Source organism: Oxyura jamaicensis, chromosome Z (assembly GCF_011077185.1).
Source record: "Oxyura jamaicensis isolate SHBP4307 breed ruddy duck chromosome Z, BPBGC_Ojam_1.0, whole genome shotgun sequence".
Taxonomy (NCBI): Eukaryota; Metazoa; Chordata; class Aves; order Anseriformes; family Anatidae; genus Oxyura; species Oxyura jamaicensis.
Genome location: NC_048926.1, coordinates 33,542,599 through 33,567,080, shown reverse-complemented (window position 1 = coordinate 33,567,080; position 24,482 = coordinate 33,542,599). Strand labels below are relative to the sequence as shown.

Below are 24,482 nucleotides of genomic sequence, written 5' to 3'. Positions count from 1 at the left end.
CTTTGTTAGAGCAGAAGAATGATTGAGGCTGTCTCACTGCTTAGAACTAGCCGAATTTCAATCTCCCCCTTTCAAATGGAGACTTGAGATGCAAGTGATTGATGATAGTGGTTAAGCAACACACCACTAAGAATCTAATAGCTTAATTGACTAATGGAAACCTCACAATTAATTCATATGTACATCACTGCAAGTATTGCTGAGTCATGTTCCTATTGATTATTAGTAGTAGTATCATTGATACACAATTATATCACTACTAAGTTCATAGAATCATAGAATATCCTGAGTTGTAAAGGACCCAAAAGGAGCACCAACTACAACTCCTGGGTCTGCACAGGACCATCCTAAAATCAGATCATAAGTCTGAGAGCGTTGTCCAAATGCTTCTTGAACTCCAGTAGGTGTGGTGTCCTGACAAGAGCCCAGCCAACCTCTCTGTGAGGAACCTTTCCCTAACACCCAGCCTGAACCTCCCCTGTCACAGCTTCACACCATTCCCTCAGGTCCTACCACTGGTCACCAGCAAGAACAAATCAGGACCTGCCTCTGCCTTCCCCCAGTGAGGAAACTGTAAGCTACCATTAAGCCTACCCTCATATTTTTCTAGGCTGAACAAACCAGGCAACTTCATCTGCTCCTTGTACATCTTCCCCTCTAGACCCTTCACCATCCTTGTAGCCTTCCTTTGAACACAGGAAGTTCCACACCGACATGCGAAAGAACTTCATCACGGTGAGAGTGACAGAGCACTGGAACAGGATGCCTAGAGAGGTTGTGGAGTCTCCTTCTCTGGAGATATTCAAGGCCCGTCTGGACGCCTACCTGAGCAACCTGCTCTGAGGAACCTGCTTTGGCAGGGGGGTTGGACCCGATAATCTTTCAAGGTCCCTTCCAACCCCTACAGTTCTGTGATTCTGTGATTCCTTTGGCCACTCTAGTAGTTCTATGTCCCTTTTGTACTGTAGTGCCCCAAACTGTGCACAGTATTTGATGGGAGGCTGTGCCAGAGCAGAGCAGAGCAGGACAGTCCCTTCCCTTGACCAGCTAGTAAGGCTGTACTTGATGTAGCCCAGGGTAAAATTGGTCCTCCTGCCTGCAAGGGCACACTGCTGGTGCATATTGAACCTAATATACAATGGAACCCCCAGATCCCTTTCTGCAGGGCTACTCTGCAGCCTCCCATCCCCTAGTCTGTGCATACAGCGATAGTTGTCACTTCCCCCGTGTAGAATCTGTCACTTGCTCTTGTTGAACTTCATATTGTTATTGATTGTCCAGCCCTCTAATTTGTCTTTAATGTCTCTGCAAGGCATCTCCACGCTCAAGGAAGTCTACAGCTCTTAGCAGTTTAGTATCATTTGCAAACTTTTACTCAAAAAATTTGTGTGATCACACAAATTAATACATAAGGATGTCAGTTGTAAGGAACTTTTTAACACCATATACACTATAGGAACTTATATTAATTGTGGCTTTAACTTTATATACATTATTTATATATAGTAACATCTTTAAATTAAAAGAGGGTAGATTAGCTATACGGAAGAAATTCTTTGCTATGAGGGTGGTGAGGCACTGGAAGAAGTTGCCCAAAGAAGATGTGGATGTCCCATCCCTGGGGGTGTTAAAGACCAGGCTGGATGGGGCTTTGAGCAAGCAGGTCTAGTGAGAGGTGTCCCTGCTTGTGGCAGAGAGGTTGGAGTGAGATGATTGCTAGGGTCACTTCCAACCCAAGATGTTCTATGATTCTGTGATATTTACACCATGAGACATATGGCTTCCAAAAGCTGTGTAAGTGGTGACTTAAAAATGTGACTGGTGTATAGAAGTTCTTGTTGAGGGCTCCTAGATATAATGATGTGTGTGTACAGCCTTTGGTTGAGCAAGTACTGGTAGACTTGGAAAATATCTCCATATTTCACATTCTTTCTCATGGTACATATCTGAATCTGAGACAGAATATTCAGTTAGCTGGACCTTGACTTAGCCCATTACAAAAGGGTTGGACTGACATCCGTGCATCCATGTACATAATGGATGCATTTTATTTATCTGTGATCTGTGTTGCAGAGTTACAGGTATAGATATTTAAATTATCTCTGAAATAGCATTTGTTTTGTAAAATAGCTTCTTAGGCTATCCAAACTTTACGAGTTTGTGGGTGGTACAAATACAGCATGTTGTATGTGATACTGTCTCAGTAAACTTAAAACTGTGATCCAGGTACTTGTTGACCTAGAAACAGGGCAACTGCTATTAAAACCACAGGACAGTACTTGACTGAGGACAAGGGAGAGTGGTATTATGTGGGCATTTTGAATTAAGTATGTTTCCTGTAGATTGACTCTTGAGCTCTTACTGGAGAGTATGGACTCTCAAAACGATATTTTAAAGTCACTTTTCTGATACTAAGCTGTTTTACCTAGGATGTTTAGTTAATCCTGTAACTAGGATGTTTAATTTTTGTTTTAGGTACAAGCAGATCTTCAACTCCAGCCACACTAGCTTCTGACCCCGCTACTTGTCCCATTATTCCTGGTTGTGAAACAACCATTGATATCTCCAAAGGACGGACTGGTCTTGGTCTGAGCATTGTTGGAGGAGCAGACACTTTGCTGGTTGGTTGAAAAATACCTGTTACTCACATGAAATAATAATATAGAAATTAAAATATCTGTTAGAAGAGATTTTGTCTTAATTTGTTCTGTGGCACTTTTATAGAAAGTTATTAAAGATCAGGAAAAAAAAAAAAAGCACTTTTAAAATTGAAAGTATAAGTGAACTTCTTAAATATTTTGGTAATTTGTCATTATTCTGTTGTTTTTTTTTTTTAACACTGAATTTTAGCAGGAATTTTCTGTAGCTCTTGCTTCAAAGTTAGGGGCATTTTCTTTCAGTATGCAATTTATTTTTGTTAATTATCCACAGGGAGCAATCATTATCCATGAAGTATATGAAGAAGGAGCAGCATCAAAAGATGGGAGACTGTGGGCTGGAGATCAGATATTGGAGGTGCACTTACTTCTTTGGTCACTGTTTATTTTCATTTGCTAGCTAGACATCTTTCATTTATCTATTGGAAAGTCCTGTACATTTCATCTATGTATGCTTTCATTTCATCTATGTATGCTTCCATTGTAGGTGAATGGGATTGACCTCAGGAATGCCACACATGATGAAGCAATAAATGTCCTCCGGCAGACTCCCCAAAAAGTTCGTCTGACGGTGTACAGAGATGAGGCCCAGTACAAGGAGGAAGATATGTATGATGTACTCATTATAGAGCTCCAAAAGAAGCCTGGCAAAGGCCTTGGCCTGAGTATCGTTGGGAAAAGGTATGAACATACATGGATAGTCAATGTCTATGACTTGGTCACGTGTGTGTTTCTGTTGGCGTGCTGCACTTAAGTCCTGTAAAGGCAGTACGTGTCATTCTTGTGCCATTCCTAGAGGAACTAGCCCAACATGACTCATCAGAAAAATGAGACAATATTCATTGGGTTCCCAAGTGCAAGCCATAAAAGTGACCCTTAAACAATATTGTAATTCAGAATTCATGTGTGTATTTACAGAAATGATACGGGGGTGTTTGTGTCAGACATCGTCAAAGGAGGAATAGCAGATACAGATGGGAGATTGATGCAAGGAGATCAGATACTGACTGTGAATGGAGAAGATGTTCGAAATGCTAACCAGGAGGCTGTTGCAGCTTTGCTAAAGGTATCAGGAAAACAGGAGATGGTTAAAAGCGAAGAACTGAGATCCAGATTTTTGAAAGCTTAAGGTTTATTCAGCCTGTGTTCAGACTGTTGCTGAGATGTCAGAGAGAACAAGCTTTGGATCTGAATTTAAATTCCTGATGGCTAGAGTATTCAGATTTTCGTACTTCACCTGATAAAAGTGGGAATAGTGGTAGCACAGACTGCCATATCTTTATAGGGCAATAAAAGACCATTACCTAGAGCAATCTTGAACTTAATACTGTTTTTTATCCAACAAACACCTACTTGTTTAATTACCTCATAATTTTGGAAAGACACTTAGAATTGACTTTAAATTATACAGAACTCATCAGTGTAGTTGTGCCAGAAAGTGATTGCCTTCCCAGTTGTTAATGTTCATCTTTTTTTTTTTTTTTTTTTCTGTGTATGTCTTGTTGCATTACATCCATTAAATTTTATAATGCCTTTCTCAGTGAGCAAAACATCTAGGTTAAGAAATCACATTGTCACAAAGATAACTGAAGTAACCTCCTGGCTGCCGTTCTCAGAACCAGAATTCCTGTTCTCAGTAAATGTTGTGTATCTGATCTCCTCAATTTCCAAATCAGAATGAAGTCATACATACAACATTTCCTGTGGTCTGGCAGGAAGTCCAGCTGGTCAGCCAGTTTGTCTGTTTTCCATACAGGGTTTTGAGACATTCGGTTGCATGTCAGGATTCTCTTGAGTCAGCATTTTCCAATGAAAATGTTCCACTGGAAAAAATTTAACAGCCTTTATTGGCAGCTGACTCTTGGGTATGTAGACATAATCATGCTTCTTTGCATTACTTATAAGGTATAAGATATATTTTTCCAGGTCTTAAATAGTTCCTCAAGCATTTTTTTTTTCCTAGGGCAAGAACTTTTTTTTTTTTATTTTCAGTGTGTGACCATAATTGAGAATGTCACAACTGCATCTGTGTTCTGATAGTGAACTTGTTAATGTACTCCTATGGGGTAATAGTACTTTCCAATTCGTACCTGATACTTTATTTTATATAAGGACAATGGGTTTCTTCTTCACGTGCTGCACTTTGGACGAAGTATTTCTTCCTCATATGCTGCACTTTTACATCTCCTCTTAATTAAAATGCCACTTCATTTGGAAATTTTCTAGTATTTTTGTTAGTTGGCAAGCATTTTGGAGTGTACAATTGAGTATACTTAATTAATAGTCTCACTTATTACTTGCATATTTGAGTTTTTGATACTTCATCCCACTCAGTGGTACTTGTAAATAATAATGGCCCTGAGAAATGTGGTGTCTAAAATAACTCAGATATTATTAATGGTTCTGTTTCTTTCAAACAGTAAAAATGGATAAAAGCATGATCACTCATACAAAGGCAGTCATCATTTTTAGTTCAGGTATCAGTTCTGTTTTCATTCACAAGTGAATGATCTACAGCCAGTTGTCTTGAATTGCCTAAAATGTATTTTGTTAGAAAGTTATTTACAATCTTTGTAAAATCCAAATGTATTTGAACTGCCATAAAACCACAAGAACGTGTGAAAGTTCCTCCTGTTCTTGCAGTGTTTCTTGTTATGTATTCCCCAAGTATCTGAAAAGTTGACAGTTTTTTTCCCTCATTTGACTTTAAATAGGAGACTCCAGGAAAAAAAAAATGTAAGAAGATAGAATGTGAAGTGATTTACTCACAAGTTCAGATGGAAAGTATTACCTCCCACTTTCACACATAATAACTTTAAAATCTCATTTTGGGGCTTGCATTTTATGTGAGGATGTGGTAATTTTACAGGAGGAAAGGAGCAGGAAAGACTGTTTATGTCTGAGCCCTGATCAAGTCTTTTCCAGGACATGAAGAAGTCAGCTTTACTTAAAAAAATAAAAAGTAATTTAGTAATAAATCTCTCCTAGCTATCTCTAAGAGAATATCAATAGTGTATGCTAGCTACAGAGGTTTAGAAACCCTATTTGAATGGATATTTTATGTTGTTGAGTTTGATATATTGGTCTGTTTCTTACTGTGAATTTTCTGATAAATTTTTGAACCTCTCTTAGGGTAATACAGCTAAGGTTATGATAAATTAAGGCAGACATCTGTAACAGTAAATTCTCTGGTTGCATAGGTACCAGAGATCATAGTAACAACTTCTCAGTGGAAGAAAAGGAAAAGCAAAATAGCAACAATACTTTGAAATTTCTGTATTTAAATATGTTGCAGATAGATAGATGTTCTTTTGACACTACTTATGTTATTTTGGAAGTCCAGTTTTCTGAAGTGTTTTTGTGATAACACCTTACCTATCTATTATCAAAATAAGCCTAACATCTTGGTTTCTAAATGTTTGATTGCATGGTGAATTTTCATCTGAGGTAGGTATTTATACATGAGATGCCTAATAGTATATTTAAGATCTCAGTGCTTAATGGAAGCATTGGAATGGATTTTCCAACGTGCAATCAATCCATATCACCCAAGTTCCTCTTGGGAATCAGAGGTCTCTCAAACTACAGATAAATGTTTGAAAAACATCCCACCCAAAACCTCTTTAGTTACATTAGTAACTAAAGAGATTTAGTTACAGGTAATTAACATACTAACAGGTAATTTCAAGAGTGGGAGAGAGATTGCTAATTACCACTTTAAATATCACACTATTGGCTATATCAACGGAAATACTAATTAGTACTTGGAGGTTTTGTACTGTTTTAGCGTTTATTATGAAAATACTCCACTTTTATTATTCTTTGAAAAATGCTGTCTTGAAAGCACATGTTGAAATTTCTGTTTAGAAGCCAAGACTACTACTCCTTAAAGAAAAGGTAATGGAATTAGGCTTCATATGTAGTCCTCACATCTGTATTAGAATACGGTTTAATCCGAAAAGTTCTCAGCTCTGTATTGAATGTCATTCAATAGTATCATTCAGTCATAGTATGGTTCTGGTCCTGCCACAAACTCTCTCTTTTCCGTTCTCATTGCAGGGTTGTTAGTCCTGTATTTTCCCCTCTGTCTGTACTTTCTTCTTTTTCTACCATCTAATAAGTGACTTAAATGTTGTTGTTGGCTTTAATGTTGTAGATACAAGAGATGTATTAAAAAGGACTCTTTCTTTAGTGTTCATTAGGTACAGTGAGACTAGAGGTTGGAAGAATAAAAGCTGGTCCATTCCACTCTGAGAGGAGAACGTCCCAGAGCAGCCAGGTTTGTAACTGTAAAACAGTTTAGTCTGGAAGAAAGAAAATATGGTTAAATAGGGAAAGCAAGTAAAAATAGTTAATTTTATGATGAAAATGATTTTCCATGCACCTGGTCCAAGATGAATAGAAGTAGGAGCTTTTATGTACTTTGCAGCTTATATTATGTAGCCATTTTAGGTAGCCATTTTATATGTTCATTTTAGCTAGTTGTATCAGCTAAAGACATGATCCAGTCAAGAGTTCATTCCAGAAATAGTAGAGTAGATAGTACAGTAGAGTAGATAGTAGAAATATTAGAGTAGATTCCAGGCTCTACTATGTTGTCTAGTATGATTTTTAGAGCTCTTGCATGGGAAAGAGAGCTGATGGTCTTCATTACCAGAACAAGTTGATGTAGGGTTTAAACCTGTTGCCTGGAGAGTGCTGAGTGCTGAGTATTGTTTCATTTATTTAACTGAATTTCTCTATACCTTTCATACTCTTATAATCTTGGTCACAAGAAGCAAGAAACCTTCACCCTTTCTGTCAGGCTTTTCCTAAGTTTATTTGTTTTATTGTTGTTTTAATGTTGTTTAATGTTATAACTCACATCAGTTTCTGCATTTGAATGCATCCTTTATGTGGCAGCAGCTCTCTTCGTGATTCTGTGCCAATTTATGTATTGGGATTTCCAGTAGGAGGTATTGAAAAGAGAGAGCTCACAAGTTACCTTAGAACTTTTTATAGTCATAAACCAGGTATACATCACCATCATTATTGTCAGTGATTGAACATGGATGTAAATAGTTTAAGGTGAATCCTAATTAAACTGTGACTTTTTCTTTCTGAAATTTGAAGTGAATAGGTTAAGACTGGTTAAGGACTGAGTGTCAGTATCTCTGAAAGGATAATGCCGGTCCAGTTAAAAATACACAAGCTCTGTGTGGTATTAGTCTAAGCTATTAAGTAAGAAATTCACAATGCTGAATGTTTAGAAGAGTCGGTAAGAGTCAATGAACTATGCTAACCACTATGAGCCATGTTGTTCCTTTACATAGTCCTGAGGCTGTAAATTCTGGAAATTGTTTAGGGGAATCTGGAGGTTGTGTAGGTGAATTGTGTAGGTGAAACTGAGTGGAGAGTCCAATCTTGGTTTTAGCTTATTGAATGTCTGGATGAATGTGAGGATACATGTGGGGTTGTGTAAGGATTTGTCTTTTGTATTGTGTCCCTGCCTTGATAATGGTGGCTGTCTTATTCACCAGGTCTTTGAAGTGATGAAATATGTAGAAATAAGGGGACAGTCTGGCCCTCAGAAGCAAAGTGTTGGATGGGTCTGTAATTATGCAATCTCTGTTGGTCTAATGACATGTTTCAAGCAAGTAGCCCTCCAGAGTGTCCAGGAAACATACAGAGGTTCAGTGTATCAGCTTTAACTGGGTACAGAAAAAGCAAGATACAGTAAAATACACTGAATATAATGGGTTATAATTTTATCAACTTGGGAGTCTGAAGCTGCTTTCTAATCCCAGTATAACACTGTATTTAGGTCAGTGAAGGAAGTGGCAGTCTCTCGTCCTTCAGCTTTCCAGTTTCTGGTTCAAGTGCACCTGAGGTCTTTGAAAGTGGTCTGAAGAAAAATACCTGTAAGTTTTTTTGGCCCTTTCAGTAATTTATATCTGTATATTGGTAGCTGAGATCTGCTTTCTCTAATACATAGTCATTGTATACTATAGGCCTGAAAGTGATTCCTTAGTCATTAAAATGTTGCAGGGGTGGTGGTTATTATACAGTACATCATATATCTTTTTGAATCACTTTTTATAAAAGAAACTAGCAGGTGTTACATCAGCAGTTTAGATGCTGAGAATCTAAGTTGAGCAAGAATTATTTTCTATTTAATCTTAATATGTCTTCAGTCAAGCTGTCTGTCTCATTCTTGGAAAGTACATGATCAATTCTGAATACTACATTACATTAGAATAACTGGGTAATAGCTCTCCAGTGCTCAGATTTACACCAGTTACTTGTGACCCAGGTAATGCTATCAAATAATAGTTTCTATTCTATATGAGCATTGCTTTGCAATTTACTCCAATAGCTGTTTAAATTGAAAGAATGAATGACTTTTTCACCCACTGTAGAAATATTTAAATGCTATTAATTAATGGCAGCTGCTTTCAAAATCTGTTTTAAAATGTATGTCTGTAATGAAACATCAGAAACCTAGAATCATCATAGTGACTTGGATGACTTTAACGGAAAAGTTTCTTTTATATACTAGTTTAACTTTTCTTTTTAAATTTATCTGACAGCAGCTTCTGAAATACAGGGATTAAGAACAGTTGAGATAAAAAAGGTAAGTTATAGAATAAAGTATCAGGAAAGGTTCTGTAGATGTTATGTGTATGTAAAGGAAGAAGTCTGGCCACGCAGTTAATCATTTAGAGGGAGGAACTGATGTGGCAATAGTTAAGTCATTTGTCTACTGGTTCTACTGATCTCCACTGCCCATATTTTTAAGTAAAGTAAATGTGACTTCCACCTTCACATTTTGTGACTTGTTTTTAAATTAAATGGAGAGAGAATTAGTAACAGTATTACCAGAGTTAAATCCAGGCACAGTTGTAGTGAAGCCAAGGGAACTGTACTAAACTTGCAAGTCCATTGTTTTGTATTTCACGTTTGTTTGACATGTATTTTTAATGGATAGGCCTTTACATGACCGATGGCAGTTTTTCAGCTGGGTTTCAATTGCCTTTCTCATCAATGGGAGCATAAGATCTAAGTTACAAATTGCTTCTGATTGTCTAAAACACATATATTTATTTCACTTTGCCTGGTATCCAGTTTCCTTGATTACACAGTTGTATTTAGCTATTCTCTTTTTAACATTGAATCTGTGAATACTGATGTATGATAGCAATTTTGGTGGTTAGGTAGTTGAGCATTGTACAGCAGTGAATAACTAGTTTTGTTCTTCAATAGTGGGACACTAGGGGGAGCATAAAGATTAATTCTCATCTACAAGAGGTTCCTAGTAAGAGACTGATAATAAAGGACAATCAATCCCATCACTACAGTTTTCCTTGACAGGCATATGCTGACATTAAGGGTTTCATGTTGACTTCTGGAAGTATTCAGATTGGTTAAGAAAAAACATATAAGTGAGTCTGTAAATTGTCACCTTCCACTGATGGGAAGAATTATGTATTGTGCACTTTGTACTTTCCCAAAATATATTGACTTTAAAAAATGGCTTGAGACAGGCATATTCTGATTTTCATAAGATAGGATTTTTATTATTTTTTTAAGGTAACCCGGTATTTCTCTATGTATTTTTCTTTCCAGAAAAATTTAATCTTTTTTTTTCATGACAATAATAGGGCCCTGCAGATTCACTAGGAGTGAGCATTGCTGGAGGTGTAGGAAGTCCCCTTGGAGATGTTCCTATATTTATCGCCATGATGCATCCAAATGGAGTTGCAGCTCAGACTCAGAAACTCAGAGTAAGTTAATCGTTAAGCAGGTTATAAAGATTGTATGGGTACTACACAATAATTACTCCAGACAGGTAATAAGGTAGCAGTTTAATGATGAAGTCATGATTGCTTCTGGCTGTGTCAAGAATTTTTGCTATTTGGATTGACAATAAAGTGTCTCAGATTGGTGATATGGTAAAAGGTAATTGCTAAAAGATATATCAACTTGGGAAGGAAGTCCTAAAGAAATCGTGGATCATAGAGCTGATAATCTTGTGGAAAATCAAAGTAGGAAGCCTAGTTCAGAATGATGGATTCTCTAAGTGAGCTACACTGGTGAGTCTCATGGTCATTCCCGTATGTATGCAGTCTGTTTCATATCTCATGTTCTCTATGCTTACCTGTCTTAGGATAGAGAATTCTTTTTTAGGTTCCAAGTCAAAGTAGGCAGTCTTATCTCACACAGCACTTGCATGTGTACTGTATTCAATCTATATCAAAGGTTGTTGAATTTGACTAATGTTCCTTGGAAAATAGACAGTGTTATTTCAGGATGAATTTAAATATATAATCTCTTAGGGTAATGTGCTACTTCAACCTGTCTGTATTCAGATGATTTTCCATATCCTTCTAGAATATTAAGATTAATTCTGTAAAGAGCTATTATTATTTTTTACACTGAATACACTAAACTTAAACACTGATCTGCTAATTTTGATGTCAGATTTTCTACTTTTCCATCACTTCACTATGTATTTCAATGATGTTGTGCCTTTGAGAGGTGTACCATGCACTCTTCCTAATTTCTTTCTTCCTGCCCTATGTCACTGATAAATTTTAGCTAACTCCAAATACTCAAATCTGCTACTATTGAAAGAAAAAGCCAAATAAAACTATGTAAATAAACTTGTATTGATAGTTATGTTTTCTACATTTTCTTCTGCAGGTCGGGGACAGGATCGTTAGCATCTGTGGAACATCTACTGAAGGCATGACTCACTCCCAAGCTGTTAGCCTCTTAAAAAATGCTTCAGGCACTATTGAGTTGCAGGTAAAAAACAAAAACAAAAAACCTCCAGTGACCTTTGGAATATTTTCTGAACATTAGTTGCTATGATGTATTATTTTAGAATCAGCATTCTTATTTTACTGGCCTTTTTTTTTTTTTTTTTAACTCATTTTACTGAACTCTGTTCTTAGGTTGTAGCTGGAGGAGATGTGAGTGTCATAACTGGTCAGCAGCAGGAGCCGCCTACGTCCAGTCTTACATTTGCAGGACTAACTTCCACCAGTATTTTTCAGGATGATTTAGGGTCAGTAAATACATAATAATACAGTCTCTGTAGCCAGTTACTTGAGCTGGAACACAACCTAAAATGCTTAAAAATTTTTTTTTTTTTTTTTTTTTTTTTCCCTGTTGTAGAATTAAAATGTGATCTGATTTATTTTTAAATACAGCTTTCTTCATTTCACTGAGTCTACGTACCTGAGATTAGTTGATACACCCCAAATGGCTGTTCTCAAACTTACATAGCAAGGTTCTTTCCACAGTGGTACTTTAGTTTCTGTAATGTACTTTTTTAGCACTAGGCTATCAGAAATATTTAACTTTTGTGGTATACAAGTGTCACCACTTCAAGGCACAGCTATGTAAACAAGTATTGCCTCAGATTATCTCATAAATCTGAGGCGTTTTTCCAGGAACAGGGACAGAGAGAATGGGGTTGTTTAGGCACACAAACCTACATTAAAAGATATAATTTCAAAATTCAAGTAGTCAAAGTTTGTGTGGAGATATACGTACGAGTTGTCTGTGTAAACACATACATGCAAATAATCATAACTAGGAGTAGGAGAGAAGTAATTAAATATTGCAACATAACGAATGGCTGCTAATTTTGGACTTTTTTTAAGGGGCATAAAGGGTTCCAGGATTTTTAAATGTGTTTGCTAGGAAGATTAGAGGAACATTTGTAGTTATAGAGGAAATGGAAGTGCATTTCTCAGCTAGAAAGAAAAAATGTTTTTGGTTGAATGTTATATATGTTAAATCATAAGTTCAGACAACATAGCAATGCTCTTTTTCCCTTCCATTAGGCCTCCTCAGTACAAGACCATTACTCTGGATAGAGGACCAGACGGTCTAGGCTTTAGTATTGTGGGAGGATATGGCAGTCCTCATGGAGACCTACCCATTTATGTGAAGACAGTATTTGCAAAGGTAAGTGTGGATTTGTTCGGTCAATCAATTTATTGGCCACGAGCATGGCCTGTTCGATGCCAAATGACTACCAGTTTCTCAAAGCTTTTCTTGACCAGTGCAAGTCCTGATCAAAATGTGCTCACAATATTTGAAGGAAGATTCAGAATTTTCAAATGCATGAGACTCTGCATATGTCAGAGTCTTTTTCAACTCTCAAAACTGGAAATGTTTACATACTTTGAAAAACAACCCCCCTACCTTATGTTTAGAATTCATTTTCTTCAAGTAACAGAAGGGACCAATTTATTACAGTCTGAAAGGTAGACCAGCATAAAATAACCGAACTCATCCGGACCTTTGGAGAATTTCAGGTACTGACAGGATTTTATGAGTATAGCCTGCCCTAGGGAACAGCCCTGAGTTAGACAAAAAAAAAATGTAATGAAGAATCCCAAATATTTGTTGTAAGTCATAGTTCTTAGCTGAGTTTTGATTACTGGATTTCCAGTTTCTGGAAGCTATTTCAGGTCTTGAAAATCTTGCTGTTATATTACCAGAGACTAGAAGGTATACTAGCTAGACCAACAGGATTAAAGTGATACAAAAATCCTCTACATCCATCCTCTAGATCTAGGTGTTGTGAAAGTTAGAGAATGCAGGACATACTGCAGCACTAGCAGGCTGTTCTATGATTGACTGTAGTCGAAACACTCTCAATCAAAAAAGGTTTAAGGGGTTTTGTGCATTGTACCCATCTTATTCAGACCATTGGGACAATGCAGCAGGGAGAAAAAGAAATGCGTGAGTCTGCAATTACAGCATGTTTTATTGTTTCAGGGTGCAGCTGCAGAAGATGGACGCCTGAAGAGGGGAGATCAAATCATTGCTGTGAATGGGCAGAGTTTAGAAGGGGTGACCCATGAGGAGGCGGTTGCTATTCTGAAAAGGACGAAAGGAACAGTCACTTTGACTGTATTGTCATGAACTAGCTGCTGAAAGGGGTAGGATTGACAAGACTATATTATTTACATTCTGCTTAGCAAAGAGAATGGAAATGTTTGTACTTGCTCTTAAAAGTACAAATGTTCTTGCTCTTCCCACTTCACAGGACTGTGTTACGTCACTGAAGAAAATTAACATTTAACCATATTTTTGTATGCAATAGAAGGATTTCTCCTACTGTCAAACCATTGGGATGGAGCTATGTCACCTATGGCAAAGACATGAATATTTTTTCCTAGTGATATTGTAATGAATACTTGTCAGCCACTAAAAAAATGTTTTCATTAATAATCTCACAACAAAATTTAAATGTCTTGCTAAGAGGCTTTGAATATTTTAAATATGTGCAAACAATAAAGTCCCTGAATTAACAAGGGGATGGCGTGGGCAGAAGTAGTCAGAAAACAGAAATAGGATTATTGGAGAAAGAAAGTATTAACAAAATACGGAATTTGGGAAATGGGAGTAAAAGTGTATAATGTGGAGGCACATAATTAATGGACTTACTTGTGTGGCTTTTTTTCCTATTACTGTACAATGACCAAGCAGAAGGAGTTGGGAGGGGATTTTTTGTTGTGTTTAGGTTTGTTTTTTGCTCATGTTTGAATTGTTTTGGATGGTGGAGATTTGTTCTCAGGCTGAGAAATTTATTTGCTAGTGGAGACTCATCCTGGTGAGTGAGAGTGCCCAGCAACTGCAGAATTAGAAAGATTAAACTTTTCAAAACAGTATTTTTTTTCTAGTCTATGTGGTTGTGAAAGCAACCTCCCTAGCGTGAAATGTGTGTAAGCAAAGGTTGTCCTCTTGCAATAGGCAAGGCTAAATACTGTCTTAGTGCCGAGGTTTCTGATTGCTGCTTGAATCAGAGCCGTGAACAAAACACTCAGGACATACTTACTTAGCTGAATATACAGCCTTGTGGATATAGGTTAATGCAATGCAGAAGATGTTAGTGTTACAGTGTTGCTTATCATTACAAAATAAATAGCAGCAAAGATAAGGTCCTTCCTAGACTGAGGAGGGCTATAACCAGGGGTTGATGGTGGGTAGAGGGCTGAAGATCAGTTCCAGTGGAGAAGAGGGGACCAGTGAGACAGCAGTGAAAGTCTTTGCATCAGCATCAAGCAGTAGAGGACAACTGAGGGTCACAAATATTATTTGGGGGTTGATAATTTAAGAGACACAAATGCAAGATATTATCTGGTAAATAAGATGCAGCCATGGAGCTGTTATTTGGCTAGCAGAGTTGTCAATAAATTTATCAACATTCTCAGTTTACTAAGGAGTCTTTAAAACTTTATCCCTAAATCATACCTACTGATACCACTGGCTGATTGCAGTCTGCCTTTGGCTCTGCTTCTTCAAATTGGCTCTTCAGAATCTGGCAGATAAAGCACACCTTGCCCATGATTTACCTTCCTGCATAAAAATGCCAGTAAATATGTTGAAAGTGAAAGACACCTAGCTAATTAGCATGCCATATACTTCCCGTAGCAGCAAGACCCTTCATGTTGATAAGCAAAAAAAAAAAAAAATGTAGCAAGAAGGCCAGCACATCAGTTGTCATTTAAGAGAACTCTGAACAGAAAATGCAGGCAGTGGTCAGGCCATTATTAGAGGAAGATGTGAAAGTCTAGTGTTTGTTTTAGTGAGAAACAAAAACAGTATTAGAAATGTCTGTGAAATAGTATTAACAAATTGGTAGCTCGATCTAAGCGAGTTAACTAAAAAACAAACAAACACAAACAAAAAAACTTTGTCTCATTAACTGTGCTAGAAGTTACTGTGATTGGCAAAAAATGAAAGTACACAGATGCTACCATTACTGACTGTTGTTATTGTTCTTGTGTACTTACTCCTTGGTTAGAATGAGAGATGCATACATTGGAGTGTGTAAGGTTGCTTTAAATAGTATCTATATTTGTAACAGAAGTAGTGTACAGATATTTTGTTACTACTGTTGTGTCTAAATGGGGGATTTAATTAAATAAACAGCAAACTCTCAGTGATGAAGAAATAAAGTTGCAGGTGCATTTCTGGTGTGTGCTGGCTTTGTTCATTTTGTTGTGAAAAATTAATCCAAATTTTTTAATAAATAACTAGAAGTTAATGATATTGCTCTTTGTGTGATCCATCTAGTAAAAACTGCTTTATTTGGATTTTCAGATTTTAGCTTCACTCAGTCTTTTAGCACAATAAGACAAGATACCAAAACTGTTTAGAAATGAATAAGAGAGTGCCTTGCTTGTTTAAAATAGACAGTATTTAATAATTTCTCAGTCTGGTTAAAAAGCAGTCTGTTGGGTATGGTTCTTGACATGAGCAATCAAAACACTGCGATAAGTAGCCTGGAATTTTGCTTTTAGCCGCAACCATGGTGCTGGTTCAGAGCACAGGATCTCCTCCAGCCCCTGTGCCAGGACAGTTGCTTCATGACCACGACTTAGTGTCTGCTCTGCAATGGATTATGAGGTGTACTAAATTTAGCAGGCTTAGAGTGATGAGTTTACTTCGTCATTGTGGTGGTTTTACCATGCTAGGCAGCTGAATACCACAACTGCTCTCTCACTCCCCCTCCTTAGATGAGGAGGGGAAGAAGTAAAGGAAAGAACAATTCACGGGTCGAGATAAGGATAATTAAAGGAAAAAAAACTATTATTAAGGAAATATTATTATTACTTAAATAATTTAACTAAAGGGAAAAAAGGGAAAGGGGAAAAGGGAGGGGGAAAGGGAAAAAAAAAAAAAAGTAAAGTCTATGTGGAAGTGCAGAGGAAAGAAATTACTCTACTTCTCACAAATGAGTGATGCTTGACCACGTCCTTGAAGCAGGGCCTCAACGCACGTAGCCGGTGTTCAGGAGGAGGACAGACGTTTTCGCAACAAGAGCCCACCCCTTCCCTCTTCTTCCTTTTTCCACCTTTTATTGCTGAGTATCATATCATCATATGGTATGGAATATCCTTTTGGTTGGTTTAGGTCAGCTGCCCTGGTGATGTTTCTTTCTCACTTTTTTTTGCCCACACCCTAGGAGGGTTAGAGAGAGTCCTGGTGCTGTGCCAGCACTGCTCAGCAGCAGACACAACACCGGTGTGATACCACTGCTGTTCTAGCTACAAGTGCAGAGCGCAGCACTGTATGGGCTGCTGCAGGGAAAGTTAACATCCCAGCCAGACCCAGTACAATCATTTGGTATTCGGTGCAACTTTCTATCACAGGGGTTAGTTCTGCAAGATGCTAGGTACTGGCACTGTTCTACTAAATTCTACTTTTGGTTATGTTAGCTTTTAGTTCATGTGACCGTGTTACCTTTGGGACTTGACAGAATAGGAGCTAAAAGGCTTGGCATCCTAAGGGCTCAAGCCCATTGTTTGTTCATATACATATTCTTTTCTTTTATCTTAGGTCTAACCTATTCACTCCCAGTGATCTTAGAGTGGTTTTAATGAAAGAGACTGTCACATTTTGTAATTGTGATCTGGACAAAGGACAGCTGGCTCATGGAAATGCACAGTGACCGGATATCATTGGCATGGCTGCTTTCCCATTCCCCTGCTGGACTGTATTTCTGGGTTAGGTTTGTGGAAGCAATGGAAATGTTAATTGCAAGTTGAGAGAATAGGCAGAAAATTGTATATGTTCTATAGACTCAGACTTGCTGTGGTGGTTTTACCCAGCTGGACAGCCAAGTACCACCACAACCACTCTCTCACTCCCCCTTCTCATAGGGAAAGGGGGATAAAATGTGATGGAAAGGGCTCAACGTGCTTGAGACTAAAAAGGTTGAGATAAGGACAGGGAGATCACTCAGTGATTATTATAACAGGTAAAACACCCAGCCTAAGGAGAATTGGAGACATTCATTACTTATTATAACAAGCTAGAGAAGCAAAAATAAAGGAAAACAAACTAAACATACCTCTCCCCATCCACCCTCTTCCACCCCCTCCCCCCAAGTGGTGCAGGGGAACAGGGAATGGGGGCTGCGGTCAGACCCTGTCACTTCATCTCTGCTGCTCCCTCAAGGTTCCTCCCTGCCCCTGCTCCCCGTGGGGTCCCTCCCACGGATGCCGTCCTTCCCGAACTGAGCCTGCGGGGGCTGCCCACAGGCAGCAGCTCTTCAAGACCTGCTCCCACACGGCTCCGTACCACGGGGTCCATCCCCCAGGAGCAAACTGCTCCAGCACGGGTCCCCCACGGGCAGCAGCTCCCCCCAGACCCCTGCTCCTTCCTGCGTGGGCTCCTCTCCACGGGCTGCAGCTCCGGCCCGGGGCCTGCTCCTGCGGGGGCTCTCCATGGGCCGCAGCCTCCTCCAGGCCACATCCACCTGCTCCACCGGGGGCTCCTCCACGGGCTGCAGAGTGGAGATCTGCTCCGTGTGGGACCCATGGGCTGCAGGGGGACAGCCTGCTCCACCAGGGGCCTCTGCACAGGCCGCAGGGGAACTGCTGCTGCCTGCCTGGAGCACCTCCGGCTGCACTGACCTGGTTATATGCAGGGCTGGGTCTCACTCCTCTCTCCCAGCTCCTGTTGTGCAGCAGTTTGTTTGCTTTTTCCCTTTCTTAAATCTGTTTCCCTTTACCTTTTTCCCTTCCCTTTCTTAAATCTGTTCTCACAGAGGCACAAACAGCATTGCTTGCTGGCCCAGCTCTGGGCAGTGGTGGGTCCCTTTGGAGCCATCTGGAGCTGGCCCTTATCTAACCTGGGGCAGCCTGTGGACTCTTCACACAGAAGCCACACATGCAGCTCCCTGCTATCAAAACCTTGCCAACCTTGCCACTTATACCCACTACACTTGCCTGTTCCCCCCGAGAAAAAAAAAAAGAAAAAAAAATGAAAGAAAAGATAAAAAGGTGTTCTTTGTTCTTCAGTGGCAAAAAGAGGCTTTGTTTTAGTGACAGAGACTTGCAAATAACATGGAGGAGCTCACTGTTTTTAATATTGTTTTGCAAGGCACGTCTTGTCTCAAACTGGCAGTGACATTAGAAAAGTCTGGTTGTGGTCTCACCTTCTCCCCCACCTCCCCATCTCTTTTCTTGCTTTTGAAAAATAAATCCTTTGAAGCATCTAAAATATTCATGTGTAGGGAGCACTTTGGTTTCAGGCACCATTTGAAACTGCTAAGAATAGATAAAAATTTGTACTTTCTTGCAGATGCTATTGAAACTGTGAACACTGTTGTCCTCAGCACATTCAACACCTGCAGTATATATATAAAATTGTTTTTATTTCTTTCAGAATTGGAGACCATGCCTCTTCCACAACAGCTGCATAGATCTTGACTTTCGTGCATTTTAGTTCATAGCCATTGTTGTAGGGTTTTATGTTAGCTTGCAAACTTATGCAGCTGATATTCAAGAAAATGCTGACATTGGCAGGTTAGACTGACACATTTTGAATGCTGGAGAGCAGGAATCATATTCCATTAGTAGATATACTAAGTAGATTGAGCTTCTTATTTTTTTGCCATAAGTTTTAATTTTCTTATGGCAAAATCTCCCTCAAAGTTATTGAAGTTTCTTCAAGCAAAAATTATTATTTTAAATGGGTAGATAAAAACAGATGTTGCTTCTCTTATTTCATTGTAAAGAAGAGGAAAATAACCTTGGATAAGCTACTGATCCTAAAAGCTGTTCAAGATACTACAATTATTCAAACTGTTTTGTTTTTATTAATTTTTAACTTGAGATTTTTTTAATTAATTTGCAGTAGCAAATCAGTTTTAAAAACTGAGATAAGCAGGTTTTCACTTGACTCAGAAAAAAAAAAAAAGTTCGTCTAATTACTTTGTGGTCTCTTCATTTTTTTGGTCTTCGGATAGGTAGAGTAAATATTTAATTTTATCTTTCTTTTTTTGTGATTATGTCCAGGTAGTATTTGGATCACCTATGAACATACCATCTGTGTTCTTAGCTGAGAGTGCTATACTGGATATTTTAAGTGCCTGCTGTTAGATGTTCATATCCATTTTACCCATAGATATACAAATGAAAGGTTTTTAAGATGGAAAGCTTCAAAGTTGTCAGCACTTTTTCATGTCTTCTGGTATTCCAGCCCTTGGCAATTTGACTACACTTCATTAAGTGTAGCTCTCAATTATTTTTCAACAATCCTGGGAATCTGAAGAGGTCCCAGTCAACTGGAAGCCAGCAAATGTTGTCCCAGTTTTCAAGAAAAGTAAGAAGAAAGACGCTAGTAATTACAGGCCTGTCAGTCTCATTTTAGTGCCTGGTAAAATTATGGAGATTATTCTGAGAGTGAATGAAAAACAACTTGACAGACAATGCAGTCATTGGTCATAGCCAACATGAGTTCACGAGGGGAAAGTCCTGCTTAATGAACTTAGTTTCTTTTTGCAATAAGGTTACCCACCTAGCTGACCAAGGGAAAACAGTACATGCATTTTTATTTTTATTTTTTTATTTCAGCGATTTGGATTTTGTTACTCTTTCTCACAGTACCATTCTGGACAAAATGTCCAGCATATAGCTAGACAAATACATTATACAGTGGGTGAACAGATGGCTGATGGGTCAGGCTCAATGTGTTATTGTAAATGTGGTTACATCAGGCTGGCAGCCAGTCACTGGCGGGGGTCTTCAGACTTCCATTTTAGGATGAGATCTCTTCAATGTTTTTATAAATGTTTGGGATGCAGGACTCGAATGCAGATGATACTAGACTAGGAGGAGCAGTTGACTACCTTGAGTGATCTTGACAAATCAGAGGGCTGGGCAATCATAACCATGTGAAATTTAATGAGAGGAAGTGTCATATTCCGAACAACCTGGAATATGGCAATCCTGGCTCTATGTACAGACTATGGAATGAGAGAGTGGAGAGCAGCCCACAAAAAAGGATCTGGGGGTTTTGGTCAACAGAAAGTTGAACTTGAGCCAACAGTGTGCCCTGGCAGCCAGTAGTGCCAGCCGTACCCTGGGGTGCATCAGGCACAGCATCAGGCACAGCATTGCTAGCTGGTTGAGGGAAGGGATTGTCCTGCTGTGCTCTGCACAGCCTCACCTCGAGTACTGTGTGCAGCTTGGTCACCACAATGTATGAAAGACCCTGTAAAAGTTTCCCATTGTGCACTTTGCATGAGTATTTAGGCTGGGGCTCATTAAAAGTATTTGCAGACTTTGAAATACCTTCTCATTACAGGGTTACTGTAGCCACCACATCCAACACTTAAAAGTATTTACATGATTAAAAAAAACAATGGGAGCAGCATCTTGAGTAAAGAAGAGATGAGTTACTCTCTAGTTGTTTTGCAAGAGTCTTTGACTGAAACTGACGTAGCCATATATATTTCAGTTTGGCTTGAAAACAAATGTTTTTACACTGTGAATGTGAATATGAAAATATGTCTGATGGAAGTAGAAAAGTGAGTGTTGCAGATCAGTTATATCAATATCAGTACCATCCTAATGATTAAAGCAGCAAGCGTTAACTGGCAAGTCCTATTTATGATAGGAATTACCAAGGAGAGCTGACAGTAAAGATTGCCTCATGGGATGAGCATTGACCTTTGTTACCATCACCAAGATCATAAGATGGTTAATGATGATAGTGTTCTTTTTTTTTTGTCAAGCTTTTATATTAACTCCACACCAACTCTTTCTCCAGATCTTGTAGTTTATCCCAAGTGTAAAGTGCCTGCAAAGACCTAATAAGGTGCTATTCTTCTGATGTTTTCTTAATGAAAAAATGAATTGATCATTGTTTCAGATAAGTCATTTTTAATGTCTTTGCAGGGTACATACGAAAACAAGTAGCAGAGGAAAGTGTTGCTCTTAATGCTAAAATTCTCCTCAGGAATACAAGCAAATCCAAAGCATCTGGATCAGAGACTTCATTTTCAGTAGTTTAGGACTGAAATTAGACAAGTGACACATTTAACGTAGTACATTAGTGTAATTTCATGGTGATTTTAAATGCTGGATAAAAACAACTACTACTGCAGCTTCTCCTTTTTGCATATAACTGTATAGTTCACTGCTTGAACTTCTGTATCCTGGATAAATTCTTTAATGAGTGTGCATAGGCTCCACAACCTCTCTTGCAAGTCATGCTATAATGGAAAATAAGGTCCAGCAGCATTTCAGAAGAAAACTGCCATTTCTGTCTGTATGAGAAATTGAGCATTTTAGGACCCAAGCAGACAAAACTCTGGTACTGTTCTGCCAGACCTCCTCTCTGAGCTTTGTGGTGATTAGAAACCCATCCCAAGGACAGCATGCTCCACAGCACTGCATGGTGGGACCCCTGCATACTCGGTTATTTTTCGTTGGCATACAGGTGTGTGCCATAGATCTGACAACCTTCAAATGCAGTCTTAGAAAGTTGGTTGATTGGTTGGTTTTGTTGTTTCTGATGGTTGTTGTGTTTTTTTTTTTTGTTGTTTGTTTGGTTGGTTGGTTGGTTGGTTTTGTTAGTTTCTTTGTTTTGTGTGTGTTGGTTTTGCTTGAAGGTCTAGCCTTGAGCATTTTGGCTGCAATTTAAAGATTATGCAGAGAACCTGCATTTGTTCCACCTTTATCTTATCTCTCTAGTTCTATCATATACTTACACTTTTGTAAGTAGCAATCTTCTCAAATTTCTTGTTAATAGAGTCAGAACTTGTTCTAATCAAGTATGTAACAGCATCATCTGCATTAATTAGTTCAGAAAAAAGTTTGTGGACACAGTCTCCTGTGGAGATTTTACAGAGGTGTTCACAACAATGAATGACAGCAGTAATTGCCTTTGTGTTAAGTTTTGTACCTGACTAACAAAGCCTTTCCATTACGTGTAAATCCCTCCTGGCCAGGATAGTGAATTGTTCCAGACAAGGTGGGAACCTCCTGGACTGAGCTGAACTTCCTGTTTCAACTAAGTATATTTTTATTTCAATCTGTGCCTTATCTCCAAGTAACAACTTGGCTTTTGTTAGTGCTTAACTACAACTGACTATACCTGCCCTCTGAGAAAAGACTTTCTACTTTTCCTAGGTGCCAGAGCTGGAAATAAAAATAGAACTGGAACTTTGTCTTTAAATGCAGATCTATTGAATATTTACATGTAGTAGAAATAACTCATTAGAAGTTTACTGGCTGTCATCACCTGCTGTCCTTTTGTTTCCAACATAAAAAATCAGACTATTCACAGCTTTTGCCAGCAACCACATAATTTCTGTCTGCACTTCATACCTCTTTTCCCCCATTTCTTTTTTACTGGAGGGGGAGGGAAGGAGGCTTTGTAATGTGTAAGGGGAAGTTGTCAAAGGCTTTGTGTATGTTTCTGTTAGTGTGTGTGTGTTTATGCACATATGTATACATATAATGTATATATATATATAAATACATAGGTATATACACATAAAGATATATATATATATACACATATGGTGTTAGGTTTGGGGAATAGTACTGTGCAAGTGTTAATTATTAGGATGCAGATATATCCTTTTTATTTTTTTCTTCACATACAAAAACTTAGAACAGGTACGCTAACCATCTGTGGTGGTGGTTTTACCCAGCTGGGCAGCTGAGCTCCACCACAACCATTCTCTCATTCCCCCTCCTTAAAGATATAGGATGAGAAAATATGATGAAAAGCGCTCAAGTGTTGAGATAAGGATGGGGAGATCACTCACCATTAACTGTCATGGGCGAAACAGACAGATTAATGTAATTTATTAACTATTATTGACAAGCTAGAGCACTGAGAATCAAACTAAAACCACCTTCCTCCCTATGCACCTTCTTCTACCTCCTCCCTCTGAGCAGCGCAGGGAACTGGGGGCTGCAGTCAGTCCCTGTCGCTTCATCTCCACCGCTCCCTCACGGTCCCTCCCTGCCCCAGCTCCCCGTGGGGTACCTCCCACGGATGCCGTCCTTCCTGAACTGAGCCTGCAGGGGCTGCCCACAGGTAGCAGCTCTCAAGACCTGCTCCCACACGGCTCCGTACCACGGGGTTCCTCCCCCAGGAGCAAACTGCTCCAGTACGGGTCCCCCACGGGCAGCAGCTCCCCCCAGACCCCTGCTCCTGCGTGGGCTCCTCCCAAGGGGTTCAGCTCCGGCCCGGGGCCTGCTCCTGCGGGGGCTCTCCATGGGCCGCAGCCTCCTCCAGGCCACATCCACCTGCTCCACGTGGGCTCCTCCACGGGCTGCAGAGTGGAGATCTGCTCCATGTGGGACCCATGGGCTGCAGGGGGACAGCCTGCTCCACCAGGGGCCTCTGCACAGGCCGCAGGGGAACTGCTGCTGCCTGCCTGGAGCACCTCCTGCCCTCCTGCTGCACTGACCTGGTTATATGCAGGGTTGGGTCTCACTCCTCTCTCCCAGCTCCTGTTGTGTAGCAGTTTTTTCTCTTCCTTAAATCTGTTCTCACAGAGGCACAAACAACATTGCATATTGGCCCAGCTTTGGACAGCAGTGGGTCCCTTTGGAGCTGGCTGCAACTGGCCCTTATCTAACCTGGGGCAGCTTCTGGACTTCTCACAGAGGCCTCACCTGCAGCCCCCCTGCTACCAAACCTTGCCATGTATACCAAATACACCATTTTTAATCCATAAGTCCCAAAGGATTTTCAAAGGAAGGAATATTTGCTACATTTTCATGTCAGGTAAAATTGCAGCATAGAGATTTTATGTTTCTTCTTAATTAAGTTGTGGTTGATATCGTGTCCAATGTACTTTTTTATAATGTACATCTTTTCTATAAGCCCAGTACGGAGGACAGTTTTCACTTTTAGGGAAATGCAATCCTATCTGGAATTAAGAAGAGTTTGGGTCTGAGGATACTGATGGGAGTAAGATACTAGTGGGAGTAAGAGCACCCCATGAAGTATGAAAACACCTCAGACTTCCTCATTGTTTTATTATTATTATTATTGTTATTATTA

At 39.2% G+C, this 24,482-nt stretch overlaps 1 protein-coding gene across 18 annotated transcripts in view; it reads left to right on the top strand.

Moving 5' to 3' along the window:
• MPDZ (multiple PDZ domain crumbs cell polarity complex component) overlaps positions 1–14,746 on the top strand; it is a 103,918-nt gene extending 89,172 nt beyond the window's left edge. For 16 of the 18 annotated variants that reach the window (XM_035309499.1, XM_035309501.1, XM_035309500.1 and 13 more), the window contains 12 exons: positions 2,476–2,621; positions 2,932–3,015; positions 3,145–3,338; positions 3,576–3,723; positions 6,850–6,936; positions 8,461–8,557; positions 9,227–9,270; positions 10,298–10,420; positions 11,340–11,444; positions 11,594–11,706; positions 12,491–12,614; positions 13,434–14,746. In XM_035309499.1, coding sequence (XP_035165390.1) covers positions 2,476–2,621; positions 2,932–3,015; positions 3,145–3,338; positions 3,576–3,723; positions 6,850–6,936; positions 8,461–8,557; positions 9,227–9,270; positions 10,298–10,420; positions 11,340–11,444; positions 11,594–11,706; positions 12,491–12,614; positions 13,434–13,580 — 1,412 coding nt within the window. In that variant the 3' untranslated portion in view covers positions 13,581–14,746. Of the gene's footprint in view, positions 1–2,475; positions 2,622–2,931; positions 3,016–3,144; positions 3,339–3,575; positions 3,724–6,849; positions 6,937–8,460; positions 8,558–9,226; positions 9,271–10,297; positions 10,421–11,339; positions 11,445–11,593; positions 11,707–12,490; positions 12,615–13,433 lie in introns of those variants that run through there. The other 2 variants (XM_035309498.1, XR_004746054.1) reach the window with 2 other exon arrangements.
• Positions 14,747–24,482: the final 9,736 nt, after the last annotated feature.